The 13062-nt window shown below is 43.4% G+C and overlaps 1 protein-coding gene across 1 annotated transcript in view; it reads left to right on the forward strand.

The window, feature by feature from the left end:
• macf1a (microtubule actin crosslinking factor 1a) overlaps positions 1-13062 on the forward strand; it is a 213792-nt gene that overhangs the window by 149162 nt on the left and 51568 nt on the right. Inside the window, 20 exon segments of the mRNA XM_032536093.1 lie at positions 14-169; positions 376-591; positions 786-959; positions 1462-1749; positions 2716-2865; positions 3150-3383; positions 3497-3676; positions 3775-3948; positions 4238-4405; positions 6040-6231; positions 6337-6510; positions 6790-6913; positions 7130-7329; positions 7454-7771; positions 7872-8038; positions 9573-9729; positions 10005-10116; positions 10660-10722; positions 11117-11355; positions 11664-11793. Of these exon segments, the coding sequence (XP_032391984.1) occupies positions 14-169; positions 376-591; positions 786-959; positions 1462-1749; positions 2716-2865; positions 3150-3383; positions 3497-3676; positions 3775-3948; positions 4238-4405; positions 6040-6231; positions 6337-6510; positions 6790-6913; positions 7130-7329; positions 7454-7771; positions 7872-8038; positions 9573-9729; positions 10005-10116; positions 10660-10722; positions 11117-11355; positions 11664-11793 (3616 nt within the window).

The raw sequence follows: 13062 nt of genomic DNA on the forward strand, positions 1-13062 counted from the left end.
CCTATTCCCACAGTCATCACTGATGCGTCAGGAGTGCTTAGAGCATGACCAGCAAATTGTAGCCCTGGTCTCCATGGTAAGACATGTTGAGGTCCGACTCAAACAGCAGCAACAGCAGTCTGTTGGCCGCAGCCTCATCGCATTGGATGACATCATCAGACAGACAGAGGTGAAAGAATGTACATATTTAACTGATACGCTGTTATTTTAAAGTGACGCCAGCCCACACCTATGTAGTTTTTATGATGCTTATCTTTGCAGTTTCAGTTGTTGATTTGGTTTCCAGTGTGAGACACAAAAGCGGATTTAAGGATTAGTCTCTGAACAAACAGCATCAAGAAAACTTTTGTTTTCTTTACCTAATCCGTCTCTCAGACTCTGGACCTTGAATTGCGTGACTTGGAGCCTGCGATCAACAAGGAAGTAAAGGCTGCTGGAGAGCTGTTGAAGCCCCCACCCAAAGACGTTCCTCCGCAGCTCCTATTGGCCCTGGAGAAGGATGGGCGGAGCTTGGCTCGAGGGTATGACGCTGCCAGAGCGCTTTCTGAGGACATTCTGCAAAGTTTACGAGACCATAGAGACTCCTATAAGGTAAGAGAAGCAGTTTAGAAAAAACAAACAAGAAAGGCGCTAATTTGTTTTAGAAGTGGTATAGAACCATTATTCACATTAAAGGAATTGGCAGACGTTTTTAAGATCAATTATAACATTTGGGGTCCAGAAAAGTCCTTTTTTCCCCCAGTTTAGATGTTTGAATTCAAATCACTCTGTCATTGCTGTCTCAGGAGGCAGTAGCAGCTGAGCAGAAGTCACTGGGAGGACAAGTGGAGAGTCTGCTCTCTTGGTTAAGGGAGACGGAGGCTCAGATGGATGGAGGTATGGCTGGGATGGAAAAAATGGAGACCGCAGAGAAAGATGACAATGGTGATCAGCTCACACTGCAGCTGAGTCTCTGCAAGGCAAGTTGTCCAAACTGAAGAAAAAATGTTTTGATAATGCTCCTTTTTGAAAGAATGCATAAAAGTGTATTATAATTCAACAGTTTGACATTTTGTAACACTTAAAATGCATAGTCAGTTTTGAACACTTGCCAGACTATTAATTAGTGCTAACTTAAACAAGGATAAGCGGCTTTCACACCGCCGCCCTGTAACTCGCCGCCTCCAGTCATTTTAATGAAGGGGAAGGCAGCAGAGGGGGAGCAGGTTTGATCATAGTGGTAGTGTACGAAACGGGTACCGCCCAAGTGAACATGCACAGATTATGCTCTTTTCTCCCCATGCTGTACTTCTGGCAGTAACCGCCAGGCGGCAGGAACCACTTTTAAAAATGCTTTGCTTTTTTGAGAAACGCTCTTGCAGGTAGACTGTTGTCAGGGCGGTTGCTGCACAGTGGTGGGAAACCAGCTTTAGAGCTATGGAGGAATATCTAGTTTACCCTTTTCTTTCTCTTTCCTTTAAGGAGCTCCAGTCCTCTCTGTTGGCTCGCTCCAGTGAGGTCAACAACACTGCCTTTGACATTCAGGTGTTCATCTCGGAGCGGGCCCAGGACCTGGCCCCTGAGCAGAGCAGGCAGATTCTGGGGAAGCTCCAGCAGCTCCAGAGGACCTTCCACTTAGCGTCAGGCAAAGCCCAGGCCTGGGCAGATGCCCTCACTGCGCAGAAAGAGAGGGAGGAGGAATGGCAGCGCAGAGAGAGAGTGAAAGAAGAGGAGAAGGACAGAGAAAGGCAGAGTGCAAGGGAGAGAGAGGTTTGGAAAAAGATGATTGAGTCGGATTGGTTTGAAACCTGCGCTATTTCTCACTAATACATTTTAAATGCATTAAGCTTCCATATTTTATATTTCACAGCTTTATTTGTCATGCTGTAAACTGTTGCTATGCTTTCTTACAAAAGACCTAGTACTGTTTGTTAAGCACTAACATTCAATACAATCATATCAGACTCCTTAAGGACTAGAAACTGGCGAAGCCTGATGTAAACAAGCTCATCTTTATCACAATTTAGTATGTAGTGCCATTATACATCACCTCAAATCTATTCTCATCATTTCATAGCTTGATAGCAACCCACTGCTGTTCTTGTTGCAAAAGCTTTGCCACTTGACATGGACAGTATCACCACCCTCACTACTACTACACAAGCTTTTTATGCAAGCGTTTTTGCTACTCTGCATGTCTCTGTAACATGTGTTTTATTAACCTGTTTGCCTTGCTGTTCCAGATTGCCACTGAAGGAAATCGCTTGTGTCACGGCGGTAAAGGCTAGAGAGATTTGATAGCAGAAGAGCCTCGCTGGCTACAACGCTTAACTGTTTTTTTTCTCTTGTCTCACCTGAATACAGTGGAGAAATGGGAAAAACAGCAAATAAACATAAATATTTGTTTGATTTTTTTCTCTGTCGTTGCTTGACCAACCTATTGGTGTGTGTGTGTGTGTGTGTTGGAGTGTTGGTGTGTGTGAGAGCGTGAACTCTGGACACAAACTGCTCAAAGCTTGGCAAAGTGTGCTCAACACAAGAATGTTGTTTAGGGGCAAATGTGAAATTAGTGTGCCCTTATTTGAAGAAGTATAAAAACGAACCAAAAATGCAAAATGATCTGTTTCTGTTTCTTCTTCCAGTTCAATTGTTACTCATGCCATTATCAGTTTCCTCACAATGTCTTTCTTTGTGGGTTTTTTTCTTCTTCCTTCCCTCCTCATTCATTTCTCCCAGGTGGTTCAACAGCAGAAAGCTGAATGCTCTCAGAAACTAGAAGGCCTTACCATGTGGTTGGCTGGAGCTGCCAGCTTGCTGGCCAGTCAGATAGGTGGAGCAGAGTCAGGTGACGTCAACGTCTTGCAAGAGAAGCAGAAAAGACTCAAGGTATGAAACTGTCATCTCCACATCTAGAATGTAGGCCACATGAAATGAATAATAAAATCATCTGAATGACTGGATGTCTTTAAAATATTTATATGTACATTCAGCTTACTCTTATTTTATTTTATAATCTAATATTGACATCTTACCTCACTGTATTTAGTTGCCTATAGCCTTGTTCATCCTCACTGTCTCACGCCCATCTAGAGGTGGTGATACTTGCATGTGTTGTTTGCTAGGTAAATCTTTACTTCCCTGACCAAGTCAAATTTCCCCTCGCTCTGCAGGAAGCACAGAAGGACCTCAAGACCAAAGGGGAGGGCATCGCCGAGGCCATCCGCTCTGCGGAGGAGCTCCTGGCAGACCGAGGAGACAGTCTGAGCCCAGAGGAGAGGGAGAACCTCCAGGGGGCGCTAACAAGAATGAAGGAGCAGTACAGTGCCCTGACAGATTCAGCAAACACGTCACTGTCAGAGCTGGACACAGCCATCAACACAACTGTACAGCAGAACACACAAAGGGTAAGAAGATGAGTGGCTATAGGTATAAAAATCTTACAATTTTTGTTTTTATCCTTTACTTGTTGTTTGATTTTCTTCTCTTGTATTCCACCTTTTTTTCTTATCTCCTTCAGGCAAAGGCTGTGGAGGATCTCCAGGAGACACAAGGCCAGATAGACTCTCTGCTGAATGAGTTGTCCTCCCTTAACCAACCAGTTGGGAGAGGAGCTGGCTCTGGAGAGGGCCAAGATTTTACTGATGGACCATTCTCACAGCCAGAGGGTGCTTTAATGTCACGCACAGAGATGTTGCAGGTTAGAAGCTCTACTTTATGTACTATTTATTCTGCACATTTTGACTCAAGCATCTTACAACGTTACCAAGTACCTTTAACTTTGGACCTCTCTCCCAGACGGAGCTTCAGCAGCTCCAGTCTCAGCAGGCACAGATACTCCAGATCACGCAGTCAACCCGCTCCCTCCTGGACCAACCGGACTCCACTGTTCCTCCAGAAGAGAAGCAGCGTCTCCGAGCTGCCCTGGATCAGCTGCAGGCCCAGCACCAGGACAAGCTGCAGAGCTGCCAGGTACTCAAAATAAATACTGATGTGAATGTGAAGTCTACAGTAGTCTATATCCACGACGCTCCACTTTCGAGATTGCTCCGGTGCCTCCGGAAAATCCTCTGGATGTCCATCTTTTCAGCCGGTTGTCCATTACCTTCCTCTTACTTTGTGTTGTAATTTTATACTCTGGTGGATTCATGAGGATTATGGTTTTCTGCTAAATGAGTCCATTACTTTCTCACTTTTTTTTCTTGTTATTTTCTTATAAATTAAGTTAACTGATTGTTACTGTTGTAATTATTTATTCTAGGACCGTCTGAGGAAGTCTGAGTCTCTGAAAGATGAGCTGACGAAGTTCCTCCAAGAACATGGGAGTCTGGGTACCTGGCTGGAACAAAATGAACAGGAGCTTTGTTCCTTAGGGGAAGGAGAAACCGATGCGCAAGGGCTGAAGGGCAGGCTGGAAGAGCACAGAAAGGTACGCACGTTAATAAAGTAATGGAAATTTCTCTATGCACTGTTTTATGTTATTATTTCACCTTTTTTTCTCATGTACATGTGCAGCTCCTAGCCTACTCACAAACATGAGTGTGTTTATCATTACCATTTAACAGGCTCCAGATTTTCCACAAGAGGGACCTGTTTAGTCATGGCAGACCAAATTTACATAACCTATGACACAGCAAAGAAAGAGCAGTAGCACTTTAGACCAGTCGATAGAGAGAGACATGTTGATGTTGCCACCCAGGAAAAAAAATGAATAGCAGCACAGTCTAATAATATTCTAATAATATGGTGTTGCAAAGAAAGTAGAAGCAGACCCCTGGGACAGTGTGAACTCTGCACTGTTCTTAATATTGATTAAAAAAGAATGCTACAGACAACAACTTACAATTTTTATAGTTTAAAATGTAGGCAAAAAAACTCAGACACATACCCACTCAGCAGCTGTACAAAATATTCAAAACAGCAGTTTTAAAGGTCACATGACATGGTACTCTTTGGATACTTTTATATAGACCTTAGTGGTCCCCTAATACTGTATCTGAAGTCTCTTTTATATAGACCTTAGTGGTCCCCTAATACTGTATCTGAAGTCTCTTTCCCAAAATTCAGCCTTGGTGCAGAATTACTAGCCAGTCCCACAATGAGCTTTCCTTCTGATGTGCCATTTCTGAGTCTGTAACTTTCGAGGAAGAGGGGGGGGGGCAAGTGCAGTCTGGGGGTGTGACCTTGACCAACTGCCACTTTGCTCGTTTAAAAGCCATGATGTCGCTCTTTCATGGGTGGGTTCAAATTCTCTGGGTGGGCAAAACAGAGAAAGGGGAGGTAACTTTGCCCCTTATGACCTCGCAATCGCAAGATTCCAGATCGGCCCATCTGAGCTTTTATTTTCTCAAAAGCAGAGCAGGATATTCAGGGCTCGGTTACATCCATTTGTAGCCACTGGGGGACCATAGGCTGGCTGGGGCAACTCATACTAATGTTTAAAAACCTCATAAAGGGAAATGTTTATGCCATGGGACCTTTAAGAATCATTGTCACTACGTGGCCTTAGTATCAGAACGTCTGCAGGTACAAACTGCTTCTGTTGCTGTTACTTTTCTTGCCTGTACTGTAGATGGGGCAAGTTGCCCTGCAGGTTTGAAAATGCTGTCACGGTCGCTCTAAAGAAATATCACTCACTGCATCTGAGCCCAGTGTAGCTGAGTAAAAACAAACTCTGACCAACTTTGCTTTTTTCACCTTTAATTACCCATGGAAGACTGAGTTTCCATGCTCATGTTCATCCATCCATACGCCACTGAGAAACTCTACTGAAGCAATGGTGGGGGTAATTTTCTTGTTTAAAGTCCCTTTATATTAGCCTGGTCCTACCAGACTCACCGAAATTAAAATGTAGCGGAAGTACAAAAAAAGGGCGGAGCCAGGCAACCTTGATATCACATTTGCAATGTTTTATATCCTTTCCCAGCTAATTTGGAAATGGGTTAGATCATGCTTTCCATTAACACTTTTATCAAAATGTATTTTTTTTCCCAAACATTTTGCACATACTGAATGTGCACGAATGTGTTCCCAACTGACCTGTAAATGTCTCTGTATTTCCAGCTTGCTGAAGATGTAATTTGCCACAAGGCGGACCTGCGGTTTGTTTCCATCTCCGGTCAAAAGGTTCTGGACTCTGTACAAGGAGCTCTGGAGCAAGTTGGTGGTTCAGACCCGGCTCTGGACAACACCAAGCAGCTGGTAACTGACAAACTGCAGGATGCTAACCACAGATACACAACCCTACACACCAAGGTGAGGGATACTAGAAGACATTCTGAGAAAGTGTAATCAACTGTGCTTAATTAATCACTGCTTGCATTTTGTCTTGAAACAAACTTTGACGTTCTTTGCGTGCAGTCAACAGAGTTGGGCGGCCGTTTGTCCGGCCTGTTGGAGAGGTACCAGCAGTACCAGGATGAGGTTGTCTCCCTCCACTCCTGGCTCAGCACTCAGGAACAGAACCAAAGCATAGCCAAGCCCAGTGGGGAGACAGACCCCCACAACCTAGAGAACACACTACGACAAGTACAGGTGAAGCACAGACTACACACAGTGAGATAAGCAAAAAAAATAAAATCAGGCAGAAGGCAGAAAAAGATTTTTGGAAAATGGAAAAATATAATTCATGATACCTTTCCCAGTCACTACAACATGTTGAGTTCTGACCAAAAATTTAAATTGATTCATGTGGAAGAAAATCTGGGGAAAAAGAGTAGAATACTAAAAGGAAAAGCTTGTGGAAACATTGTCTTGTTTTTTTAGCTGTAGACCTGATTTAACTTTGACTCCAAGTCTGTCATCTGTCCTCAGCTGCTGCAGGACGAGCTGGCTGAGCGTTCGGTGCAGCTGGAGAAGGTGAAGAGAGCAGGAAGAGATCTGGTCAGCACAGATGAGTCTCCTTCCCTGAAAGCTGTTGACATCCTCTGTGCAGCAGGTAACTTAACTCACTTAATCTGCCCCTCTTCTCATCCACAAACCACTGACTCTGACTGGGTTTGTTGTCTGTCGGTGAATTTTTCAGTGTCAAAACAAGCTCTCACTAATGCACATTCATAATAACCTGTTTGCATTTAACAGATGTACTGTAAATGGATGGATGTAAAAATAGCGTGTAAATAAAAAAATGTCATGCTTTTATTTTGCTTTTAAGATGGTTTAGAGAAGAGGTACGGCTCCCTCTCTGCGTCTGTGTCAGAACGGGCAGAGCAGCTGCAGACAGCTGTGGCCCAGTCGGTCAGCGTCCAGGAGGGCTTAAAGGGTCTGCTGAGCTGGTTGGACAAACTGGTTCTGAATCCTGGTCCTGTAGAGCCCTCTGCACAGGCTGTACAAGACGCCCTGACACAGAACCAGGTAGGAGTAAACCCGGAGGAAACTCTGCAGGTTTCCTTAGTGAATAGAATGATTGACTTTATTTTCCACAAAATATTGCTGATGGTCAATTTATTTAAACACAACTTCTCCTCTTCTTCACCAGAAACTTCGCCAGGAGCTGCTGTCCAGGCAGGGCAGCGTGGAAGCAACACGGGACTCTGTTTCCAAACTCCTTAAGAGCTCTGACGCCTCCACGGCTTCCGGCCTCCAGGGCGCTTTAGATGAACTGACTCAGCGCTACGCTGCAGCACAGGCTAGCCAGGGCGAGAGGGAAGCTGAGCTCAAAGGACTGTTGCCCCGGCTGGAGAGCTACGAGCGGCTGGGGACTGACCTCCAGGTCTTCACCCTGAGCCGACTGAAGGCTCTGAGCCCCGCCGGCCAGCCGGACCGCAGTGTGGACGACTACAGACAGACCATTGAGGTCCGGAGAGTTTCATGATTTTTAAAGCCTCTTAGGGCATCAGTAGTTGAGTTACACTGTCGGTCTATTCAACACTTTTGTCCTGTGTGTCTTTTCTCAGGAGGTGAGGTCCGAGCTAGAGCAGGAAGCTGGCCAGCTGAAATCCTTCTGCAACCTCGGCACTGAGCTCAGCCAATCAAAAGCTTTCAATAACACTCAAAGCTTATTGGATAATGTCAAAGGGGTATCGGATGAGTTCACCCAACTGGAAGCCAATGTCAACAAAAGGTAAAAATGTTAACTGATAACTGATGTTATAAGTGCTTTTTGTAGCATTCGGCCATAAATGTGGAGTCTTAACAATCTGACAATTCACATGACTTCACAAACAATCTGAATTCACATGACTTTGCTAAGGAAGGTTTTGTCCTAGTTAATACATTTTTTTTAATAAAATAGATACAAATCAGTGTTTTTTTGTCTTTAACATGGTTGATTATGTATGAAATGGGAATGATTATCTTTAAAAAATATTTCAATTACCTAAATCTTTTTATTCTTTTATAAATTCTGCAGTTTACCATAAATGACACAAGGGGGCACCAAATACAAAGCTGTAAGGAATCTGTAGATCATCAGGCTGTATAGTTTTTGATGTTGAAATATGGCTAGGGTCCATTCCATGTCAACTGACAACAAACCAGAAAAACTTTAGAGCCATTAATAAAATGATTATTTGATTAAATATGAGGCTTAAATGTAAAAAAACAAAACAAAAAAAACACTGTTACAGGTTCTGCAGAACACACTATGCCGCTGGCATTTCCAAAATTTGATTTCTAAATTTGTCGTCGTCATGGAGCACCAGTTGCTATGCCTACCCTGTCTGACATAATTTCAGCCTGTCAGAGGGGGACTGGGAATTTATAAATACCATCTGCCTGGTGCAGAAATATTAGATTAAACATGAGTTTGGTCAGCCAGTTACATAACATCAAACAAAATAGACTGTTGTATTGACAATTTTAAACATGTCCTGATCAGATATTAAAAGAAAAAGAACGTGATCACTTATTTACAATCTAAAACACAGCTGTTAGCAGGTTATCTTAGTAACCTTGTTGCACTCATAGAAAATACTGTACATGATGTACATGTAGGGGATTATTTGCTGTGTTGCATGATGTTTTTGCAGCAGTTGGTTACTGTACAGTGTGTTTGTGTGTGTCTAGTGTATGTGTGTGGCCAGTGTGAGCTGATGAGCAGGCCTGGGTGCTAACATAAGCCGAGTGGACATGGCTCATTGTCCGTTCTATAAACGGTCTACTCAGATGACTCCAAGCCTCGAATCCCGAGGGGGAGAAAATAGCAACATCATAATGATACTGCTCCATGCCAGACGACTTCTCAGGGCTGTTTTGTCTACGGGCAGTCAGCACTTTTCCAGCCGTAGTTGGAGACGGGGGGGGTCAAGGCTGCGTTAATGCTGGCCAGAGTGAACCTTGAATAATAATAATCCCTGTCAGTAGTGCTTTGTGTATTATTATTATTAATTTTTATTTTAGAGAATATGATGTAGTAACATCTTAAGAGATTTATGTTTTAATGCTTTACTTTGCATTGAAAACAAATACAAATGTACTTAAAGCTGAATTTTCTCTGCTCTGTACTCACCTCATCCTCTATTCCTCTCCACCTTTTCCTTATCTCCTCCTCCTTATCAACTCCTCCTCGTCCTCTTTATCACTGCTTCCTACCTTATCTTGCTGTTCTTCATTCTATACTCTATTCTTCCCCCGGCCCTTCTCCGTTTTCCTCCCAGGTTTGCTGCCATCCAGACCTGCGAGCAGCAGCTGCTTCAGTTCCGCGGCCTCTCTGGCTCTCTCCTCCGGTGGCTTCAGACAGCACAGGACCAGCTGCCGTCCAAAGAGGCCAACCTCAACACAGAGGGCCTGCAGAGAAGAGTGCAGCAGCTCAAGGTGTGTGTGTGTGTGTGTGTGTGTGTGTGTGTGTGTGTGTGTGTGTGTGTGTGTGTGTGTGTGGGTGTGTGTGTGTGTGTGTGTGTGTGTGTGTGTGTGTGTGGGTGTGGTGTGTAGCATAATGTATACACAAAATACGAATCAAAAACCCCTGCATTCACCGGTATTACCTAAACATGTGGAAAACATTTAGTGAACATGCTGTTTGAATCCAGTGACTATATCACATGCTCTTGAAGCTCAATGACTCAGCAAAATGCATGTTTTCCATCCAGGACTTGCTAAATGACTGGGACTCACAGGGATCAAGAGTTCAGGAGCTGAACAAGACGGGCTCAGAGCTGGAGTCCCTCATTATCAACATCACCACTCCTCAGACCAAAACTGGTAAGAGCAAACAGGGAGACACTGCCGAACAAATTAACTCTCCTCCTGTTTAAATGTCTTATTTTCCCACTGAGAGCATGAGTGATTTGAGATGACATTCACAGATAATGTAGGTGGGAGGAAGAAAATCATAAAATGATTTGACCCAAGAGGAACGCAGAACTGAAAAATAAATCATGAGCACAGTGGACCAGAGAAGAAGGCAGTATGCATTAATAATTAATTTCTTGTGGTAATTTGTTTACATAGCAGCTGTTACATACATGGATGTTTGTATAAATGTTGCTTTTGATTCATCCATTAAACGTATGTATTATTAAAGACTACGGGTATGCTCCATGTCTTTCTCACTGCTCTCGCCAGTTTTCATGGCTTTTGAGCAACGTCTCCAGTTCTCCTGCTGAGCTCTGTGCGCTCTGAAATCAGAACTTTAAATGTGTCCACATTTTTTGAACATATCTGGTAAAGCACTGGTCCTGTTTTGTGTGTGTGACCATGCATGTTCTAGTGCCACTGTCTCAGTTCGGTGTGTCTTTCTCCCAGGTGCTCCTCAAATCAATGGCTCAGCTGGTCCCAGCAGTGTCAATGGCATTCACACTTGTAAAGGTGAGCTCTAGCCCTCTCTCTCTCTCTCTCTCTCTCTCTCTCTCTGTCTGTCTTCCTCTTTTCAATTTTATCACCAATTGAATTGTGCTCCAGCCACTGTATGTTTGAGTTTATAGTTTTCTCATAACTGTCACTTTGAGAGATTACTTTCTGTTTGACGGTTTCCAGTGTCCAAATTTGATGAATGTAAAACAAACAAAAAAACAAAAACATTATTGCAACACCAGACTCTCCCTTCATCTAGGCTGTCCTGATCTACCTGAACTACACACCTTTAGGCTGATAACAACTGTAGTTCTTATTATAACTAGATCCTTTGACTTATTCTAATAAGATTTACATCTATTTCCTGTGTCTGCCCTGCTGTTAATCTCTCCTCCTATTGCGCCCTCAGACCTGACGGAGCTCCAGGTAGCCGTCTCTGATGTAAACGGTCGATATGAGACGCTGGGCGGGGAGTTAAAGGAGCGTCTTGGTCGCCAGGAGACCTCGCTGGAGCTGAGGCAGAAGGCCAGGCGGGGCGCTGATGAGCTGAAGAACTGGCTGACAGACAGAGAGCACAGTCTGAAAGAGGGACAGACCGCCTCCCCCTCCAAACCTGAGGTGGTACGTGCCCAGGCCGAGGAGAACAAGGTGGGTCCATCTACCGTACCTGTTTTATCACCCTTTTTAACAATGAACACCATACTGTAAAATCACCTGGTATACATTATGATCTTTGCCCATTCCTAAAACAAATTTCTAACTAGAAAAAAAACATTTTCAGTTTTGAATATTGCAGCAGATAATGTATTGCCCAAATTGACACAAACTTTGTTTTTTCTGCTTATATCTAAACTCACACATCAACACATGTTCGCTTTATCCAATTCATTTAATGGGTCTCTTGTTTAAGTTGATATGTTAAGTCCCGTCACGGCCTTCTTCCCTTTCTTCTTTAGGCTCTGCTTTCAGAGCTGGCGGACCACTCTGGGAAGGTAGAGGAGCTGAAGAGTACACTGAGGAAGCTGATCGCTGACAATCCGGATTCCCCTGAGGCAGACACGTGGAGACAGCAGCTGCAAGAGATAGGTAGGTGCTGCAGATGACAAAAAGTATACAAGGGACATATGACAAGATGATAAGACCGACGTTTTACAGAAACTGATTCAACTGATGCAGATGGCCAAAGGCAAAAACTAAAGTAGAGTGATGGGTAAAGACTATGTGCAGTACTTATAACACCACGTTCCAAGCAAAGAAAGAGCCGTTATGAAGATAGTATATTGTGTCAGAACCTGAGGCTGTCATATGGAGGTAACATGTATAAGTTAGTGATACAGAGATCTGAGCTCAAAGAGTCATCAGTTTAGAGGAATGTTTGTTTCCTCATGTCTGTCTTGTCTGTATTTTGTTATATTGGTATTGTAAGAGCTTGCTTAAGGGCCAAAGAACATATTTGGACTAGATGTTAATGGTTTATTTTTTACGTTATAAATGTTTCAAAAGCCTGGATATATGGGACAGCTATGGCTCGGGAGGTAAAGTGGGTAGGCAATCCCCAGCCGCATGTAGACGTGTCCTTGGCCAAGATTCTGAACAAATTGTTCAGAAGGCTGTGCCATTGGTGTTTGAATGATTAGATTAGATCTGAGTAGCAGATTGGCATCTTGCATTGCATCAGTGTATGAATGTGTGTGTGAATGGGGTAAATGTGGCATGTCGTGTAGAGCGCTTTGTGTGGTCGGAGGACTAAAAAGGCACTATACAAATGCAAGTCCACATACTTATGGCACACAATGCATATATTTTGTAAATGTTTTGGCTTCAATTAAGACAGCCATCAGACAGCAATTGCTGCAGGCAAAACTCCCAACAAAGGATGACAATGAACTGTATCGAGAAAGTGACTTTTACCTTAAGACTACAATATAACTACAATGTAAAACACTTGATAGTCTTATTTTGCCCATCTCAGCCCACTCAATTTGCTTAAAAAAAAAAAAAGTTGCTTCAAAACTGAGAAAAGAAGGAAAGAAGATTAGGCATTGTTATTGTGGTGTGTTTTTGAAACCATTAAAATGAAAGTGGCACAGTGCCTCAGGATTTGTAATATTTTTTCTTGGCGGGGAACAGAGATCAATATCATCCAGGGAGAGAGTGGGAAGTGTTCCTGTCAGAGCTATTTGCTCGCTGGCATACTTGATATTTTTCACCAGGGCCTCCTATGAGGTAACCAAGACAGAAATATTTAAGGTGAAATCCAATAAGGTAGCCTTTATATTTCATATTTTAATAATGCCTTTTCATAGCCATGTTGACTGAATGCGCATGGACACACACACACACACACACACACAC

The sequence above is a fragment of the Etheostoma spectabile genome, chromosome 14 (assembly GCF_008692095.1).
Source record: "Etheostoma spectabile isolate EspeVRDwgs_2016 chromosome 14, UIUC_Espe_1.0, whole genome shotgun sequence".
In the NCBI taxonomy this organism is placed as follows: Eukaryota; Metazoa; Chordata; class Actinopteri; order Perciformes; family Percidae; genus Etheostoma; species Etheostoma spectabile.